This window comes from Macaca nemestrina, chromosome 8 (genome assembly GCF_043159975.1).
Source record: "Macaca nemestrina isolate mMacNem1 chromosome 8, mMacNem.hap1, whole genome shotgun sequence".
NCBI lineage: Eukaryota > Metazoa > Chordata > Mammalia > Primates > Cercopithecidae > Macaca > Macaca nemestrina.
In genome coordinates this window covers 123,902,885-123,923,126 of record NC_092132.1, presented here as the reverse complement: position 1 = coordinate 123,923,126, position 20,242 = coordinate 123,902,885, and the positions used below count along the sequence as shown (strand labels likewise).

Below are 20,242 nucleotides of genomic sequence, written 5' to 3'. Positions count from 1 at the left end.
CGTTGGTGGAAGACAGGTTCCCCAAAGTGAAAACAATCCACTGAGATGAATTTTCTAAGCCCAATTTTGTTTTACTGAAGGCTGGGAAGCCCTGAGGTTGGTTCTTGAAGCACACACAGCCTGGAGAAAAGCAATTCTGGATGTGTGTGGCTACCCCTTGATTTGGATGAATTACATTCCAGTCAAAAGGAAGAACAGATTTGAAAATGTAATGACAAGACTGACTTCATTCAGGAAATCATAACTAATTTTACCAAGCTAGGGGTGAGTTGATGGTGTATAATAAATTTGGGAAGAAGGAAATGGGAATCCTGGATTACAGTTAGTAGTTTTCTTTAATTCAAAAGGTATTGGGAGCTATTGCAGATCTGGAAGAAGGAAAATTTACATTATCAGAAAGAACTCAGCAACAAATTTTAAAGGAGATGTGGCTTTGTTTTAGGTATTTTCTCATCTAAAAAAATTTAAGAGAATGATTAAAAATGCATCACCAAAAGTGCCAGGGTGATGATTCAGATAGCGCTCTGTAGCTCCATCCTAAAAAGGGCATGCTAGCCTGTTCTTCTGATACGTACTTAGAAAACTTTCCCAGTTCTCTCCACCTCTATTTCCAGCACCATTTGCCCCTTTGGACCTGATTCTCATCTAAAGATATTCTATTATGGGAAGTAAATACACCCTGAGAAAAATAACATTCTGACAAAACCTTGAAGTGAGTTCTTGTAAACCCTCAGACAGGCTACTCATTCTATATTTGTAGCAGGATCAGAGGAATTACCAGATGAAACGGCCCTGGAAGCTGGTGTGAGCATCCACACCACAGGCCTTCCTCTCGTCCCTAATCACACAGCTACCCTGGGAAGCCTTTTCTGGGGTCTCCCAGTCTCACTCTGGGTGGAGTTTGTTCTTCTTTCCTCAACTGCCGGTTCCCCAGGTCTCCGAATTAAATTTTCTATTCTCGTCTTTTTTCATAAATTCTCTTTGAAGATCCAGAGACAACTCTCCCAACAGTTTCTGTTCCCTCTGAGACATTTGTAAACTACCGTCTCATCACCCACTAGCTGGCCCACAGCCACTGGTTACATACACAGCCCAATCTTTTTATAATTTACCATCCAAGCCCCACACTGTGTGCTGTGGGCTTCATGATCCGTTTACCAGACTATTCCCAGCCCCAGCATCCTGTGCTGGGCCTCAGCACAGTGTGAGAAAAGGAAAACTTGGAGGGGATCCAGCATGAAAAAAATGAAAGATTGGGAAGAGGAGTGTCCGTGAGAAAAGGATGAAGGAGCTGGGTAGGTTTAGCGCTTGAGATGAGATGGAGAATGAGACATATGTTGAGAGATTGTTTCACTTTCACCTTGGTTATAATATCCATAAAGACAGGTTTAAAATGGTAATCCTTGTTTAGTGGTGGACTCTGTGTGTGTGGGATGTCACATTGCTTCGGAGAGGTACTAAGGTGCTCAAGCAGCCTCTGCAATAGGATTTAGTTCCCTGTCTTTTCTATCCCTTGTCTGATCAGTCTTGAGATTTTACTGGTAAAAAGACTGGAGAAAGAGGGGTGGGTGGACAGGACACAGAGGATGGGGGAAACTCCTGCAAGTATGTTTGCCTGATGGGCTCCAGATGGGGAGCCGGGACATACCTGTGACCATGGTGGGTCATTAGGTCTTACGTAGTTCTGGGAATTGGTGGAACCTGGGGTCAGTAGATGGTGCCTGTTTGACCTTTGGGCATCTTTAGGAATGAGAAGTTCAAGAATGATGATGACAGCAGCTGTTACTCATTCAAGACATTTCTGTTAAACACGTTACATTCGTTATCTCATTCAATCTTCACAACACCCTGTTACGTAAATACAGTTGTTATTCTCATTTTACAAAGAGGGAATTAAGCTCAGAGTTTTTAAAATGTGCCCATGGTCACATTTGGTAAGCTGCTCATCTGAGGTTTAAAACCAAGTCTGTCAGGTCACAGACCCCAAGGTGGGGTTGTTTGGTTTGTTTTAGCAGCGTTATTGAGCTGTAATTCACATACCATTCAATTTAAAGCATGCAACTCAGTATTTTTTGTATGTTATTAATTTTTTTAAATTGTGGTAAGGCCCAGCACGGTAGCTCACGCCTGTAATCCCAACACTTTTGGAGGCTGAGATGGGTGGATCACGAGGAGTTCGAGACCAGCCTGGCTAACATGGTGAAACCCCGTCTATACTAAAAAAAATTAAAAATTAGCCACGTGTGGTGGCATGCCCCTTGTAGTCCCAGCTATTCAGGAAGCTGAGCAGGAAAATCGCTGGAACCCAGGAGGCGGAGCTTGCAGTAAGCCGAGATCACGCCACTGCACTGCAGCCTGGGCAACAGAGCAAGATTCTGTCTCAAGAAAAAAAAAAAGGTGGTAAAATTTTTTTGACATAAACCTGCCATTTTTTTAGTATACAATTTAGTGACATCAATTACATTCACAGTGTTTTGCATCCGTCACCACTATCTATTTCCAAAACTTTTTCATCACCTTAAAAACTCTAACTGCATACCTGTAATCCCAACTACTGGGGACACTGAAGCAGAAGAATCGCTTGAACCCGGGAGGTGGAGGTTGCAGTGAGCTGAAATGGTGCCATTGCACTCCAGCCTGGGCAACAAGAGCAAAACTCCATCTCAAAAAAAAAAGAAAGAAAGAAAAATGACTCTAACCATTAAGCTGTAACTCCCCATTCCCTCCTTTCCTTGTCACCTGGTAGCTAAAAGTCTACTTTCTGTCTCTGTTAATTTGCCTACTCTAGATACCTCATATAAGTAGAATCATACAGTATTTGTCCTTTTGTGTCTGGCTTCTTTCCCTTAGCATAATGTCATCAAGGTTCATCCATGTTGTAGCATATACTAGAACTCCATCCCTTTTTATGACTGAGTGATGACCCATTGTATGGATATCTTGTAAACTACATCTTGTTTATTCATTTGTTGATGGACACTTGAGTTGTTTCCACCATTTGCCTATCGTACAGAGCCCAAGTTTTAGCTGGCATGTATATTACAACATAAGCTGAGAACCACCCCAGGATGAGATCTCCTGATTTCAAGCTGAAGCATCACACCATGTTGCAGAGAACCGGTAGCCTCAGTATTGACACTCAGGCTGACCTGAGTTTTGAAATACAAGTCTCTATCACATTAGCTGTGGGGCATGGGCCAAGTTATTTAACTTCTCTGACTCTGGGTTTCTCAGTTTCCACTATCCAGACAGGTAAACAAAACAGTACGGTTGAATATGTGTTCTATTGTGAGAAGTTTTCTTTTTTTCTTTTCTTTTTCGAGATGGAGTTTCACTCTTATTTCCCAGGCTGGAGTGCAATGGCGCAATCTTAGCTCACCGCAACCTCCGCCTCCTGGGTTCAAACGATTCTCCTGCCTCAGCCTCCCGAGTAGCTGGGATTACAGGCACACACCACCACGCCCAGTTAATTTTGTATTTTTAGTAGAGATGGGGATTCTCCATGTTGGTCAAGCTGGTCTCCAACTCCCAACCTCAGGTGATCCACCTGCCTTGGCCTCCCAAAATGCTGGGATTACAGGCGTGAGCCACTGCGCTCAGCCATTCATGGGAAGTTTTCTTAAACACTTTACCTTTTCAATTTTCATGACAACCTATGAGAACAGGTACTACTACTACCACTATTCTTCCTCCTCCTCCTTTTTTGATAAGGAAATTTGGCCGAGGTCACATAGGTGGTAAGTGACCAGGGACTTCAAACCTAGATCTACCTACCAAAGCATTATACCAATCCCTCATGAAAACCATATATATATGTATGTGCTTGTATTATATTATATATATGTATATATACACACACACACACATACTTATTTCACTTGTTTATGTACCTTTTTCCATCTTTATAGACAAGTCTTTTACGTTACTATTTTCGGTGGCTATAATAATGGACCATTTTGTAGTTACTGAACTAGCCCATAGATTTGAACATTAAGGTATTTCCCCTTCGCTAATTAAAAAGAACTTTATATGACCATCTTCCTAATACTTAACCAGCAGTCAGTTCTAGATTTGTAGGGGACCTTGCCTGCACTGGGATGGCTTGGACACCTTCATTCTAAAATGTTCTGAAGCTTTAGGGAGGGAAGAAACCCCAGAAACTCCTTGGTTCCTGTGTTGGATCACCCACCAAAGATCTGAAGTCATTCCAGAGTCAGCCAGCCTTCCTGCTGACCCTAATGCCCAGATTTCCTTGATCTTGCATCAGTGCAACTGAAAAAAAGATTTCAGACTAACAGGCAACCTTTTTAGTGTTTGAAGGTAATCAATTCATCCCAGACCAGTGATCCTCATGAGATAGAATTACTTACTATTCCGCAGAACCAAGAAGCTCAGTCTAAACTCTTGCAGTTTTCTTTTGGTATTTCAGTGCTTCTAACCAGGTTAGGATACCCTGTTCTCATATATGAACTCTGCCTGTCATTCACTTCCCAAGAATGAGTATAGTCTTCAGGAATGAGAGGGCAGGAGGGGGGAGTTGTTTACATTAGCATTTGCCAAGTTTTTACTGTTTATCTTACCGGAAAGTCAACAGTGTGATTATTAACCTCCTGCATAATTGAAATTTGGGCCTTGTTATGGTTGTTCTTAAACTTGTGGTTAAATCTTTGTGATTTTTAGAAGGCAAAGAGATGGAGAGTAAAAGGAAGATAAAATATGACCATTCAGGGGAACTGAGGTCCATGGACACCTGGAGCTGTTCGTTGTAAATTGGCAGGTTCATTGCAGCCGGTGGAATGAATGATAAGGGAATTGTGTAGATCAGAGTCTCCCAAGGTACTCAGCCAATTTTGTTTAATAAAATTGAGTAGATTTTTTTTGAGCAGATCACATTTCCTTGGTGAAGCTGGAGGGCTGTGAGATTTCTTTTAAAGAAAGTCTTCTGCTCTTAAATGAAGAGCATTGTTCTTATTTTAAAAATAAGTACTTGAACACCAATATAATTAACAAAGCTATATCTTCTAGTGATCATTAATTTATTCTTAGTACAAAAGAGCTGAACAATATGTCTGAGGCACGAAGAATGAGGAAGAAACAGTTAAACATGAGAAGTGGCTGAGGGCATACATTCCAAAGCACCACTCCCTGCCACCTCCCTCTGGTAGGTAATGACTGCAGATCATCTGATGAATCAAGGGATTGTTTTTGTACTGAGGATAGATTTCCTATAGCAGAGACAACATTATTTATAGCCCCAGATTGTACTCCTTACCTTTTTTCCTATATTAATGTCACTTATTAATGTTGTTGTTGTTTGACACTGTGCACTTACTATATGCATGTCAAATTCGCATTCAGTTTTTATAATGAACTATGTGTTAGTTTTTGTTTTTATTTTTATCTGAGGAATCAGAGGCTGGCAGAGATTAGGTAAGTTATCCAGTGTTGCACGGCTGGTAACATTTACAACTAAAGGACTTAAAGGGGAGAAACGCCGGTTTGACTTTCAGATGAAGATTATTGAGTCACCTTTCACCACCGTACACGTACATTCCGGAATTACCTCATCTATAATACTGATACAAGGAGGTCATTTGTTCTTTTCTTGTCCATACCCTTTTCAGTGACCATCTCCTCACCCTCTAAAGAGTTCCCAGGTCTTTGGGCACTTTTCAGATGACACACCACATCTTCCTTAATAACCTGCCACTGTGAAATAAGGAGTTCCATTTCCAAATAGTTTCTAGTACATTTTGCTACCCACTCCCACCCAGCATCGCCAAGATACATTCAGTTAAACAGGAATTACCTGTAGAGAAGCAGGTCCTTTTGTAACTCAGCGTTACTGCCCCAAATCTGGGCTGAAAAAATAAATGCTGATGATACTCAACTAGCATTTGCCTCACAGCAGGTGCCTAGTAAGTGTTTGTTGAAGACAAACACTTGTTAACCAAGATGAATTAAAATGTGAGAGTGGCCCCGACCAAATGAACATTTTTGGATTTTGTGGACTTTATTTATTCATGCTAATCATAACTTCACTTAAGAATTAGCCTCATTTTGTTTTTTGTAACTGGAGACTGCCCAATTATTTCATCCATCTTGTGGCCTCATGGCTTAACACTCTCAGAAAACATTTTTTATTCACTGTGATCATGGAGTATGCGGGGGGATTATCCTTCAGTGGCAATGTGGAACTAGCTTGCCTCTGAAAGCAAGGGAGGTGAAGGAAAGCAACTCTCAGGCCACAGATGTTTCCAGAAGTGGAGTTTTGCTTTGCACTGCAAATTTAATCCAAGGGCATCAGGTTTTTAAAACATGAATGAATCAAAGTAGGAGAGTTTGGAAAAGGAGGACACTTTTGAGATTTCCACACTTTGTTGCTAGCAGCTCTGTTACCTGTGGAGAGACAGTTCTGGGTCCATGGGTGGCTCTGCTCCTGTAGGTTTTTCTTGTTTCACAGTAATTGGCAGTAACAGACTTTTCTTACTTAAGTGATTGATCTAGCCTGGCTTAAAGAGATGATCAAATTCCTTGGCACACAGAAATGTTTAGCAGCCTTCTTCATATCCATTGCCATTGTGGTGCCTGATATATCTGGTGCTAGTGAATAAGTACTCATTACTCAAAGAAGTGTAGAACAGTTGCTGTGGAATTTCTTTTCAGGACTAATAAAAGTATAATTTTTTCTTGTACACAAATCAGGTTATTTCCCCCACCAGAATGCCAGGTTAAATTATTTCAAGTCTATAAAAATTGTTTGTTTTGGCCGGGCACAGTGGCTCACGCCTGTAATCCCAGCCCTTTGGGACGCTGAGGTGGGTGAATCACGAGGTCAGGAGTTCGAGACCAGCCTGGCCTACGTGATGACACCCCGTCTGTACTAAAAATACAAAAAATTAGCTGGGCATGGTGGTGGGCGCCTGTAATCCCAGCTACTCTGGAGGCTGAGGCAGGAGAATCGCTTGAACCCGGGAGCCGGAGGTTGCAGTGAGCCAAAATTGCACTACTGCACTCCAGCCCAGTGACAGCATGAGACTCTCCCAAAAAAAAAAAAAAAAAAAAATTGTTTGTTTTTAGCCTAAAACTACAATTTGCACTCTGACTTCTGAAAAGCACAGAAACTCAGTTTGAAGGCAGTGATGCCTTGTCAGGAATGTAGACTCTGGAAACAGATTCTTTAGATTTGTATCCTTCTACCTATAAGCTGTATATGACCTTGGACAAGTCACTAAAACTCTCCAAGCATCAATTTCTTCATCTGTAAAATGGAAATATTAGTATCTAGTTCAAAGGACTAAGGGGAGATTGAGACTTTATGCTTTTGAAAGATACTATACACGTAAGCACAAAATAAATACTTGTTCTGGTTTCTAGGGACACATTAACATAATTTTAAAATAGGATTTCAGTCATTGATGTTTTTAGCATTCCCTGTGGATGGATTAAGGGCAAGTAGCCCACGGCTAGCCAGCATAGATGGGGAACCAGAAGAACGGGGGTGGTGGAGTTGCTGAGTTCCTAGAACAGGAGAAGGCCATGGGTGAGAGTGGGAGCTCAGTTCAGACACACAGCTTCATTCTGGAGTTGCTTACGTGGCTCATAGAAGAGTTTGCTTATGTGTGTGTCTAGATTTGTGTTATTTGTGCTATGGAGTATATTTTGGGGTTCTGACTCATCGGTTTCCTAGGTCAGTGGCAATCTCTTTAAAACTGATAACTGTGACAAGTTACTAGTTTCTGCCTTTTTTCTTCAACGACTGGAACCTTTGCAGATTTAAGAAAACTGACATTTTCTTAAAAGTCAAGGAAATGTGCTAAACTGTAAATCATTGGGTGAATTACATAATTCTGAAGTTTATATCCTCTTGCTATTTGTAAGTTAGTTGTAGGCACTTTGTAATATTAATTTTAACTAACTTTTCTTGAATATGTTCTGTGTGCCAGACATACGTGCTGAGAATAGGAGATTACAGTTTTGTGAAGGACATAGACACAGAAAAAGATAATTTTTCATGTAAGCAGTAGGTGCAGTGTTCAGGGTACGCGTAGGCTGTTTTGGGAGGTGTAAGAGAGGATATCTGGTCTATACTGGATTTTCATGAGACCTCCGTGCCTTGATGAACACTCTTTTAGGCAGCACCTGTCCCTACTAAGAGTCCCAGCTAAGAAATGGAAAGTTCATTAGGTCAGATTCATTAATTATCAAAGAAATCTACATTAAAATAACAGACTTTAATAACATTTCTTTAGATATAGGGTGTCACTATGTTTGCCTAGGCTGGCCTTGAGCTCCTGGCTTCAGGTGATCCTCCCACCTCAGCCTCTGCAGTAGCTGGGGTTACAAGCATGTGCCCCGTTCTGTTTTTAAGGATGATTCCCAGTGTTGTTATATTAAAAATTGGTATAAATGTTGCTACTTTGGGGATTATACATTCAAACAGCACAGTTAGGTGTATTGAGGTCCTTAAAAGTGTTCATTTCTGAAAGCTTGGCAAGGTTATCTGGAAGGCTGAGGAGAGAGGATCACACGGGCCCAGGAGTTGAAGTTGTAGTGAGCATTGATGATCAGGCCTATGAGCAGCTGCTGCACTCCAGCCTGGGCAACATAGTGAGACCTTGTCTCTAAATAAATCAATCAGTAATGCATGGATGAATGTCTGCTGTGCAACATGCACTATGCTCGGTACTGGAGATACAGCAGTAAGCACCAGAGACACAGGCCCTGCACTCAGGGACCCTCTAGTTCAATAAGAGATCATCTCTTTTTATGGACTAGATAGAGATGAACCCAAGCAGCAATTTCATTAAAAAGACACCTCTGCCTCCCCTTGCTGTCATAACCATCCTTCTCCCTTGCTCCCTCTCCTCCCTCACCACATAACAGATGTATGCCAGAAGAGGTGTGTGAATGACAAATGAAAGTTTTACTAAAACACTTTTTGTTTATAATTTTTTTATTTTAAAAAAATTAATTTCCACCTGAATCATAGACTCACGTTGCCCTGAAGATACACTTCCTAAAACACTTTTTTTAATGTTAGAAGAAATTTATTTTCCTTCCTTTTCTACTCTTTCTCCTTTGTGGACTTCCTTTGTGGCGGGCACAGTAGTGAATCTAACAGACAGTATGCTGCTCTCATGAAGCTTACCCAGGTCTCTAGCAGAGTGGGACTAAGCAGATTTTCTTAGGTTGTCCATATGACACAAAACCATTACGTTCTGAAAATACAGCTTCTGTTAAACATCCAGACTCGACTGCAGTTGTCAAGAAATTCAGGCTCGCAGAGAGGCTGGCAGACACTTTGAATCTTCAGTCTGCTAATGACAGGGAATGGACTTTCCTGAGGAAACTCTGGGTAACCCTCATCCCAGCAGCTGCAGGTCACAGGAAAGAAGAGGAATGAAAATGTCCCCATGTGATGAGTAAGAGTAGGTAATAGTAGTGGCTTAAGTTCCCAGAGAAACAGTTTTCTTCCCGCTCATGCTCAGGGTTCCCTTCAACTCTCGGATTAGAAAGCAGAGCCTTTTATTTATTTATTTATTTATTTATTTATTTGAGACGGAGTCTCGCTCTGTTGCCCAGGCTGGAGTGCAGTGGCCAGATCTCAGCTCACTGCAAGCTTCGCCTCCCAGGTTTACACCATTCTCCTGCCTCAGCCTCCCGAGTCCGGGACTATAGGCGCCCGCCACCACACACGGCTAGTTTTTTGTATTTTTTAGTAGAGACGGGGTTTCACCATGTTAGCCAGGATGGTCTCGATCTCCTGACCTCGTGATCCACCCGTCTCGGCCTCCCAAAGTGCAGGGATTACAGGCTTGAGCCACCGCGCCCGGCCAGCAGATCCTTTTAAAATCCTGGATTGCATTGCATGATTTCTTGGCCTCGAAGAGGAGGTGGGCAGTAAAGGAAGATGACAATCATCAGAGCAGTGACTGGTCAAAAGAATGGCAGAAAATCATTAAATGGAGAAGTGACTCTGGGCCAGTTGAATCATGACCACCTGCTTTTGAAATTTCCTTGGCATACGTATTTTGGGGTCTGTTTGCTTTTTTGCAGACAACTTGTTGCTTCTGCAGTTTGTATTAGAGAAATAGTGGAGTGGGGAGACAGCGGAAGTTAAAGTCGGTCCGGCTAAGAACCTGCATTTCGGTAATAGAAGTAGGGATGGGAATGAGAAAGACATAGAGAAGATACCTTTATCATCAGTAGATGGAGATAATGAACATGGAGAAAGGCAGTGAAGTGCAGAAGTGAAGGGTCTGGACTCATGATCTTGATTGATTCACATCCTGGCTCTGTGAGAGTCATTGGGCTGGATATTTAACCTTGCTGTGTCTCAGCTTTCTCATAAGGTAAAAGGAGCTCCTGCTAATGTCTCCCAAGAGGATGATTGGTGCACAGAATGTGCTCAGTAAACACGAGCTCCAACTGTCCTTAATACTGATATCATCACTATCATTATCTTTGTCATCTCTATTGTTATTAGGACTTAGCAATTGTTTGGACATGGGAAGTGATGAAGGCTTCTAGCCTGAGGAAAAGGGATAAAGGAAAGTGTTGGCAGTAAGAAAAGGAATTGGTTTATGAGTGACAGTAAGTTCACTTCTTGATGAGTTGAGTTTGATGAATTTAGGGTGTTTACATTGGAGTAGAAATCAAAGCTATAGGTTTATGAGTCATCCTAAATAGAATTAGTCGTTGAAGCAATGGAAATGACCAAGGTCCATGATAGAGAGAAAATAGAAATAGTGGAGAGCCAAGCCGAGACTTGAGTTCTCCTCTTGACTGCAGCACATAGTACAGTCGGTTCCCTGTACAGAACACAAAAATCGCCATGGTAATTAGTGCTGGGTGGTGGAAAAACACCTCCTTTGAGCTATTCACCCACTTTTTTTTTTTTTTTTTGGAGACTGAGTTTCACTCTGTCGCCCAGGCTAGAGTGCAGTGGTGCAATCTTGGCTCACTGCAGCCTCTGCCTCCCAGGTTCAAGCAGCTCTCCTACCTCATCCTACCAAGTAGCGGGGACTACAGGCACCCACCACTACACTCAGCTAATTTTTGTATCTTTAGTAGAGACGGGTTTTCATGTGGGCCAGGCTGGTCTCGAACTCCTGACCTCAAGTAATTCACCCGCTTCAGCCTCCCAAAGTGCTGGGATTACAGGCATGAGCCACCATGCGCGGCAACACTCAGTCTTTTCATTAGCTTCTTTCATAAAAATCTTCATCTACATTTGTCTTCTTGGGAAGCCGATGATGTGTTTGACATTCTATGGGAACCGTATTAGTTCCCTGGGGCTGCCGCAACAGATTACCAGAAACTGGGTGGCTTCAATGGACAGAAATCTGTTCGCTCACAGTTTAGGAGACCAGAAATCTGAAATCACGGTGTCAGCAGTGTTGGATCTTCTAGAGGCTCTGAGGTATTCCTCTGTTTGTAGACATACCATTCCAGTCCCTGTCTTTGTCTCAAGATTCCTAAATCTATCTGCAAAGACCCTGTTTCCAAAAACAGTGACTGGGGTTCTAGGTGGATGTGAATTTGGGGAAATGCCGTTCACCCTATCACAGGAGCTAGTGTGCACTGCCCTGCGCCACGCGAGCTGGTGTGGGCTATATTCTTAGTCCTGTGGCGGAAGAGCATGTCTCAATAGGCTAGTACTTAAAACAGTGGGCCTTGTATGGCTGATTTTTAAAAGGCTTACTTAACAGACATGGATCAACTACTAGCTGAGGTATGTGAGTGGGAGTTGACTGCTAACAGAATCCTTGATTTATTTTTCTTGTTTCAAAATTTATATTATTCCTATTAAAAATGGAATTTTTCATCATGTTTGGATTTTCTGTGTCATGGCTGCTGTTTTTCCTGGCCAAATTCTTCATCTTCGAGGCAAGCTCTCCTGGAAGCCTCTGTCCCTGAGTTTTTTTATAGCAAATTGAGTATGCTAAAAAGCCAGACATAAAGACCACCTGCATTCCAAATGGGGCCCTGTCACCACCAGCAGCAGTGGGGGCATCACCCACCCCAGGGAGGAAAGGATGGTATATAGAAGGGACCCCGAACTATGAGACAAGAGACTTCAGTTCTGGTCTCAGTTCAGACATTATAAGTTATCTATGAGACCTTAGATAGATCTTGGTGCCTTTATGTGCATATTTCTCTTCCACCCAGAATTAACCCTCAGTCTGGCTGTTTCTTCACCTGAAGGCAGGATGGAAGTATATTTTTTCTTCATTTTCTCAAGTATTAAGCAAATGGTTGATTTTTTTTTTTTTTTTTTTTTTTTTTTGAGACAGAGTATCGCTCTGTAGCCCAGGCTGGAGTGCAGTGGTGCGATCTTGGCTCACTGCAATCTCTACCTCCCGGGTTCAATCAATTATTGTGCCTCAGCCTCCCAATTAGCTGGGATTACAGGTGTGCACCACCACACCCAGCTAAGTTTTGTATTTTTAGTAGAGATGGGGTCTCACCGTGTTGGCCAAACTGGTCTCGATCTCCAGACATCAAGTGATCCACCCACCTCCACCTCCCAAAGTGCTGGGATTACAGGCGTAAGCCACTGCATCTGGCCCAAATGGTTGATTTCTTGATACTGTCTTATGATATGGTGGTAGGCATTGGTAAGCAAGAATAAGAGCTTGCCGTCCAGGAGGTAACGGCTGTGACTGGGGAGGTGCAGGATATGGTGGAGCACAGAGAAAGCAGTCTTCTAGACTAGAAGTGCGAGGCCAGGCCCCTCCCCACCCCGGGAAGCGGAGTCTAAGTAGAGCACAGTGAAGAGTTAAGCTGGGTGGAAGGAGTAAGTAACTGATGAGTAAGAGTTAAGCCAGGCAGGAGGTGGGGGAGAAAAGTGCCCCTGGCAGAGGGAGCAGTGTGTGGGAGAGAGGCAGGCATAGTCATGCAATGGAAGTGACTGATCCCAGACCATGAGGGAGAACCAGATGAGAATCAGGGCTGGAGAGGAGGATGAGGGCCAGATCATTTGGGATCTTATAGGCCATTACATGGAGTTCAGGCAGTATCCACAGAGCAAGAGGAAATCACAGAAAGGTTTGAAGTGGCATGACTAGATTAAGAGACAGAGTCTTACTGTGTTGCCCTGGGCTGGAAGTGCAGTGGCACAGTCACAGCTCACTGCAACCTCAAATAAGTCCTAGGTTCGAGTGAACTTCCCACCTTAGCCTCCCGAGTAGTTGGAACTAAAGGTATGTACCACCAGGCCTGGCTAATACTTTGTTTTTTTTAAGATACGGGGTCTCGCTAAAGTTGCCCAGGCTTGTCTCAAATCCTGGGCCCAGTCGATCTTCCTCCTCCTGCCTCTGCCTCCCAAAGCACTGGGATTACAGGTGTGAGCCACTGCATGCAGCCAAAATGTGTATTTTTAAAGTTGTCTTGACTTGAGTGTGGAAGCCAGGAGGGCTTTTAGGAGGCCTTTTCAGTAATCCAGTAGTGTTGGTGAAGATCAAGCTGGATCATGGGATAGATTCAGCAGGACCTTGATGAAAGAATGAATGAGGGGGAGAATAGAGTGACCACCAGGTCTGTGGCTTGGGCAGCTGAGTGGAAGGTAGCATCTTACTGAAATCTGGAGCCAATGAGGACAGGTCATTGAGGGAGCATGTTTAGTTTTGGGTATGTCGAGCATGAAGTTGCTGTGGAATATTTCCAAATAGATGTTTTCAGGAGGCAAAAAAGTTCTTTTTTTTTTTTTTTTTTTGAGACAGAGTCTCACTGTGCCCAGGCTGGAGTGCAGTGGCGCAATCTTGTCTCACTGCAAGCTCCACCTCCCGGGTTCAAGAGATTCTCCTGCCTCAGCCCCCCTGAGCAGCTGGGACTACAGGTGCCTGCCACCACACCTGGCTAATTTTTTGTATTTTTGGTAGAGATGGGGTTTCACTGTGTTAGCCAGGATGGTCTCGATCTCCTGATCTTGTGATCCGCCCGCCTCGGCCTCCCAAAGTGCTGGGATTACAGGCATGAGCCACCGCGCCCGGCCTCAAAAAAGTTCTTAAACCTTGTGTTACCAACTAAACTCAGAGATATATGGCCATACTTAAGTCCATTAAAGATTCTCCTTGTTCTTCCATCTCTCAGTTGTTTCTGAGAGTCATTCATGTTTCTCTCTCTTTCAATGTGACCGTAGACTGGAAGCTGCACCTTTCTGCATCTGTTTCCTCATCTAAAACGAAAAGGCAGAAGATGATCTTCCCAAGCTCTGTAGGCTTAAACCTTCATCAGACGCTCTGCAGTTCTTTGGTTTCAAAGGGATTACAGGGTGGAGTTGGAAGTTTCTAGTCCTTGTTTTTCAGAATCCAATTTGAGCTCTTCTGGTTGCATATTCTCATGCTAAGAAAAAAAGCCTATTCAGATGTATATTGTGAGCCCTCAACAACATTATCCTCAGAAGGTGCAAAAAAGAAAAGATGTAGCCAGATTGGGGCAATGGGAAAGGATTTGCCCAGCCTCTCAGGAGGGACGGATTAGGCCCAGACAAAAAAGCCCTGGCCTCTTGATCTGCCCTCTTTCTGCTCACTGGGGCCTGGCTCACTCTGGGTGGTCAAGAGCCTCTTTTGTCAAGAGGAATCTCACCCCCTCCCTAAACTCCAATTCATCCCAGTGGGCCTTGGGCAGCAATCTTTGTCTTCTTTTTTCAGCCTTCCATCCTGTAAAGTTTGAGCAGGATGATGGGCAGTGACTCAGGAAGGTGAAACCCATCAGGGCCTTGCCTCCTGCTTCAGTGGGGAGTCCTTGTGAAGGGCTTGCGCTGTGGAAAACCGGTCTCTCTAGCTTTTGTAATTTTCTCAAGCAACGAAAAAGCAAACAAATGCAAAAAGCTCATTCTGCTTTAATACCCACTTCCATCAAAGGGGAGTGTATGTGTGTGTTAGGAGAGTGCTCAGGCTCCTACTGAAAAGTTAGGTGTTTGTGAGGCCTGCTTCAGGTGCGATCCTGACCTGGTCAGGCCATGTATCTTGATGTTTATGGTAACTCCACATTCCTTCATGAGGGGAGCAGGGAGACAGATGATAAGATGTATCAAGGGATTTATCAAGTGTAAGTTCACCTTCGTCTCTTTTTAGACTTCTGCCTTACCACTACTTTACTATTACTCAGCAATTTTGAGTTTAGGGAATTTCAGAGCAAATCCTCTTTTCTGCTGGCCTAGGTTTTGTGCAAATGTTAATGGTGAATTGTCTCTAAGCATCAGTAAAGAACTAATGGGAAGTCATGCTTCAGAATAAAAATAGAGAAAGGTCTGGAAATCATAAATTCCAGCAGTCAGGCTGACATTGAAATCTGATTCCAGCTTATCTCTGTTGCTTATCTCTTTAGGATCAGATATCTTAAAGGACATATTCATTTCATTTTTTTTAAGTTTCTAAAGGAAGAACCCACTGATCAGGTAACCACCTCTACCCACCCCACCCCAGTTAGCCAGGATGATAAGGAAGGACCACTGACAGGCTGCAGGCCAAACACGTTCCCCTGAGGGCTCTGTCATTTGGAATCAGTTGTATGTATCAGTTTTATAGTCTTTATAGCTTTATAGTCTTCCGCTATCACAGTGGGAACAGACAAGCATAGGCCACAGATGAGTGTATGAGGATTTAAAAGACTCAGAATGTCTTAAAATAGCCTGGTGGCTAAACAACAATAATAGCTTGGCATTCCTGAGAATGGTTGTTTGTTTAAAATTCAAGGCATCGGTTCTGGTAGCAGTTAGTTTCCACTAGCTGGGCTCCCACATTAGTTACTCTGGAAATCACAGTCTCATCACAACAGGAAGCACAGGGATCTATTAAGCTCCTCCCAGCCCTTCTGAGGGTGGTCCCTAAGCCTTGGGCTACAGGTACCTACACACCCTAGAACACGGTAGATGCTGTAGACCTGATCATTTTAAGGACTGTAGTGATGTTGTTGTTACCCTGACTAAATAATAATAATCAGTCTACTCTTAGGGGCTTATTTTTCCCACCTAGATACACAGGCAGTCTGTCTTTCCATCACCAAGTCCTGAGGAGGTAGCTTTTACTGCCTTGTTGAGAGGAGGGAGTCGGGAAGGCTAACCAGCAACAGTATGTTAAATCACATTGTTGGGGTCCCATCATATCTGGAAATGGGTACAAACTGCCCTCTGAACGTATCATTAGCAGTCAGCTCTTGACTCCCTACCATCCTGAGAGAAGCTCGTGCCATGCAAGCTGGCTGTGGGGAAGCCTCACCTACCCCCTGCCCACCAGATCCACATTCACCCACAGGCTCTGCTACTTTCTGGTTTCTCCGTAGAGCAGTCCCACATCACACCGAGCAAAGCAGTTTTCTGTTGCTAGTCCCCTTTCCGTATTGAAAAGTTTTGGGGGATGGGAAGGATGCAGAGACACTGGGCCTGGAATGGCTCCTTCGATGGTGGGAAGGAATAAAGTGACTCTGTTGACCTTGGGTCACATGCACTGTAGACTTAGGGAAAGTCCTGAATGGCAGAGTTACTAATGACTATCAAATCACCTTTTGCTGACTCCCGTGGCAGTCCTGGATAGCGTCCTTGGCATACTTGATTTCAGATTTTGACAGGTGATAAAAGCACATCTTGAGATTGCTGCTTCACAGGGCCCAGATTCCTTGCTATTGACTGATGTTATTTTTGCCTTTCCTGAGAAGCTCCCTCATGTGTTTGCTGTTACTTTTAATGGATTGCTTCCTGATACATAGGAGGCCCAGGCACTTGCCCTTCAATCGGGCCAACTGCAGCCTGACCTGGGTGGAATTGGAGCTGCCTGAGGAACACTTAGACCAGGCGCTTGGCAACATGACTCACTTTTTCCCCCTAAAAGTTAGTCTGTAAAGAGCAACTGGAAATGTTTACATCTTTGTGGAGTGTAATTTTAATCAGGATTCTCAAGGTTTTTCACCTCAATTCTCTGAATTTTTAAGATCTTAAATGCCCTGTGGTCACAGTATTTGGCCCTGTACTTCTGGGGGCTACATGGAAAATGCTTGATGATCATGACTGACTTGTCAATAGTAATTATGCCAATAAACAGAAAAGCCTTCCAGTTCTGGTCTGTTGAGGCCCTGCCGTTAGGCCATTGTTTTCCCAAAGGCTCTGCGGTGGGTTCTCATGGGATATCTTTCATTGGTTCTTTCTCTCCCTTTTCCTCAGAGGGCCACATTTTCTGTTTTGTGCAGGAAATTCCCACTGTTTTGGGTTCCCCAGCTACAGTTGGAAAGACATCAGAGTGTTCAAGGCGGAGTCCAGGCCTGAGATCTCAGCAGGCCAGACAGACAGCAGATGCTTGTTACTTTTCTTGTTATATTTTTCGTTCCTTGCTTAGCACTTATGGGACCAAAGCCAACAAACAACAGGTTGTGAAAAGAATGAGAGTCATTTGGCTTCTGACATTGATTGGGGCTCGGGGTTTTTGGGTGTTTTGTTTTCTGATTTGAAACTAGCTGTTTGGTAACCACTAACTCTCGCCTTATTCTTTTCTTGCAGATGAGCTCACAGTGCCTGCACTTTACCCCAGTAGCCCTGAAGTGTGGGCCCCGTACCCTCTGTACCCAGCGGAGTTAGCGCCTGCTCTACCTCCTCCTGCTTTCACCTATCCCGCTTCACTGCATGCCCAGGTAATTGATACCCATCGGCCACGACTTCACTCACTCCACCTCCAGTCCTTTCAAACTTGGTTCCCCAGAGCACACCATACAACTAACACCTATCCAGCTAACAGATCCACCTTCAAGAGATTAATGATCCCCTCTAAATCAAGCTGACACTCCTTCAGGACTTACGAGGATCGTCTGACAGCAATGATATCACCCACTGCCTGATGTTTGCCCCAAATGACACCTCTCTCTTCCTTAATGATCTCACCTCATATCGCACATGAGAGACTGGGGCAAGTTTATCCACTTGGCTCCCAGCTAGCTAGAGGGCATCACCGGAGCGTACACGTGTGTGCCTTGTGTGGAAGGGCTACAGAGGAAGGTGTGTGCTGGGAGCAGGGGATATGTGCGTCTGTGCGTGTTTCTGTGTGTTGAGAGTTTTCCACTCTCGTGTACTGTGAGAAGAATCTCTGACCAAAGGGAAAGCTTCCATGGGCGAAGGCTATACTTTCTTAAAAATGTTACAGGAAAGATTAAGGGTTCCTTTTCTCCATTTTCAGGAAACCCTGTAGAAAAGGAGGTACAGGATAGTGTCTAAGATGGAATTACAGGTCAAGGTAGAGATCTCTATTCTGACCAGCTTGCTTTCTTAGTTAAAAATAGCCTGATTTTTATAAACAAACTTCCTGTCTCTCCACAAAGGTTACTATCTACATACTAACACTTCCTCTCCCCTTGGAGGAAATATTCTCTTAGCTTTGCTTTTAGCGCAAGTAGTAGTAATCAGTGTAAAGATTCACCTTTGGAGATCACTCATTCTTTGGCCTGCAAAGACTGATGACCAGTAACAAATAGAAAGTACGTATGTAGGTTTCATTTATCTTTCTGCATGTGTAATTCAGCCTTTAAATTTTAGATTTTCAAAAATTATTAGGCTGGACAGGCGGAGTTTTCATTTGCTTGTTTTGCTCAGTGTTTGTTTTCAAGGCTGGATGAAATAAACAGCTTCCCAGAAAACTTCCTTCTGACTTAAAACTCTTTTATGTTGTACAGAATTCACTGTGTTGATAAAGACCACCTAGAAGCAGCCCTCGGTGAGGGTTCTCGAAAGTCATGGGGTCAAGATTGTTGTTGGCTGAACATCTTTTAATTCTTTTCGCTGAGTTACCAACACATTGTGCGTGCATTGACGACCCGGCTTCCTGGGCTGCCTTTGGTGCCTGAGCCCCAGTAATGATTGCCCTCTGTGTTGGGAGAAGAAGGGAGAAAGTAGTACAAGTAGTGAAGAAAAAAATGTAGGTGGTGGTGGTGGTGAGAGTACATGGCACAGAAAATAAAGGAGCCAGGATTACTTGTGTCTTTGGCTTCTCCTTCCCCTGCTGCTTTTTCTTCCTTTTTCCATGTCAATGCTTGAGAACCCTCACAACTGGCAGGTAACGGGGTGAGGGGATAAAATGTAAACCTGTGGGTTTCTCTGCTGAGTCATTAGGATCTTTGTAGCAGGCTGCGGATAAATGTGTGGGTGACATGGGGCAACTAAGAGCCCCTTTTGCTTGCCACCTCCCACCCCTGCTCTGGATGGTGTCTCCTCTTGCTAGACTGCCGGGTACAGATCACGTGGCAGTTAAGGCAAATGTTAATAAATACCGTGAAACAGTGGTTTGCATAGTCTTCTGAATAGCCATATCAAGAGTTGACAACGGCCAGAAAGTACTGGGAATGGTGGCTTTTGGATATGACATCTGCCCATTCTTCATTCATGTAATGGGTAAAATCAGAAGTAATTCTGGAGATACGGTATGGTAAGAGAAGGGCCTAAAGAGTCTCAAGAGATTAGAAAGCACATGCCATTGTAAGGAAGGATGGGGAGAGACAGTGCCAAGATTAGATGGACTCAGCCATTTGACTTAATGGGTTGTATTGCCCATGGTGGCACCCTCCCCTGGGAGTTCTTGATCTTGAGACTTTCCCAAACTGGAATCCACTTAGCTCTGCCACATCGGTCCCAGATTTGGTGGGACTCTCATCTGATACCAGTTTTCAACGCCATTTCTTGTTTGGAGTCATTCCCAGTGCAGGCATGGACTCTGTGAACACATTCCGTTATTTAAATTTATTTGTGCAGTATGAGAATCAGAATGAGCTAGTAGAGGCTCTACAGATCAGCTGGTCTGACCCATTTGACAGATGAGGAAACAGGCCTGAGAAGATGGAGGGAGCTGCCCACAATCTGTGGCTCTGCCATGACTAGACCCAGGTCACCTGCCTCCCAGGCCTGACTCTTTCCACTCCGAGGTGTTGGCTCACCACAGACTTATTCTTTAATGGAATTTTGGAAAGGCCTCACTCCAGTGACTCCTTGGATCTTTCTTCTCTAAGTAGATGGGAAGCCTGTAAGAAGAGACTTGGAGGCAAAGCAAAGGGAATCAGCACTTAACCTTCACCCAAAGGGCCCAAGAGAATCTTTATTAACTGGAGGTAGAGCAGACTGGAGCCTTTACGGGGCATCTCCCCATATTGGATAATTCAGTTTTTGTTTTGGAAATCTTATAATGTCTTTGGAGAGGCTTTAAATAATTTTGTTTTTCTTAGCAATGTTATGCTCTATTTTGAGACATGGATTTTTTTTTTCTTC

The 20,242-nt window shown here is 43.7% G+C and overlaps 1 protein-coding gene across 7 annotated transcripts in view; it reads left to right on the top strand.

Annotated features, from left to right (window-relative positions):
- Nucleotides 1-20,242, top strand: part of LOC105481969 (RNA binding protein, mRNA processing factor) — a 189,409-nt gene that overhangs the window by 144,386 nt on the left and 24,781 nt on the right. For 5 of the 7 annotated variants that reach the window (XM_011741771.3, XM_071068427.1, XM_011741767.3 and 2 more), the window contains one exon: nt 17,498-17,628. The exons of 1 other annotated variant lie outside the window; for it this stretch is intronic. In XM_011741771.3, coding sequence (XP_011740073.1) covers nt 17,498-17,628 — 131 coding nt within the window. Of the gene's footprint in view, nt 1-17,497; nt 20,240-20,242 lie in introns of those variants that run through there. One more of the 7 variants, XM_011741766.3, reaches the window with a different exon arrangement.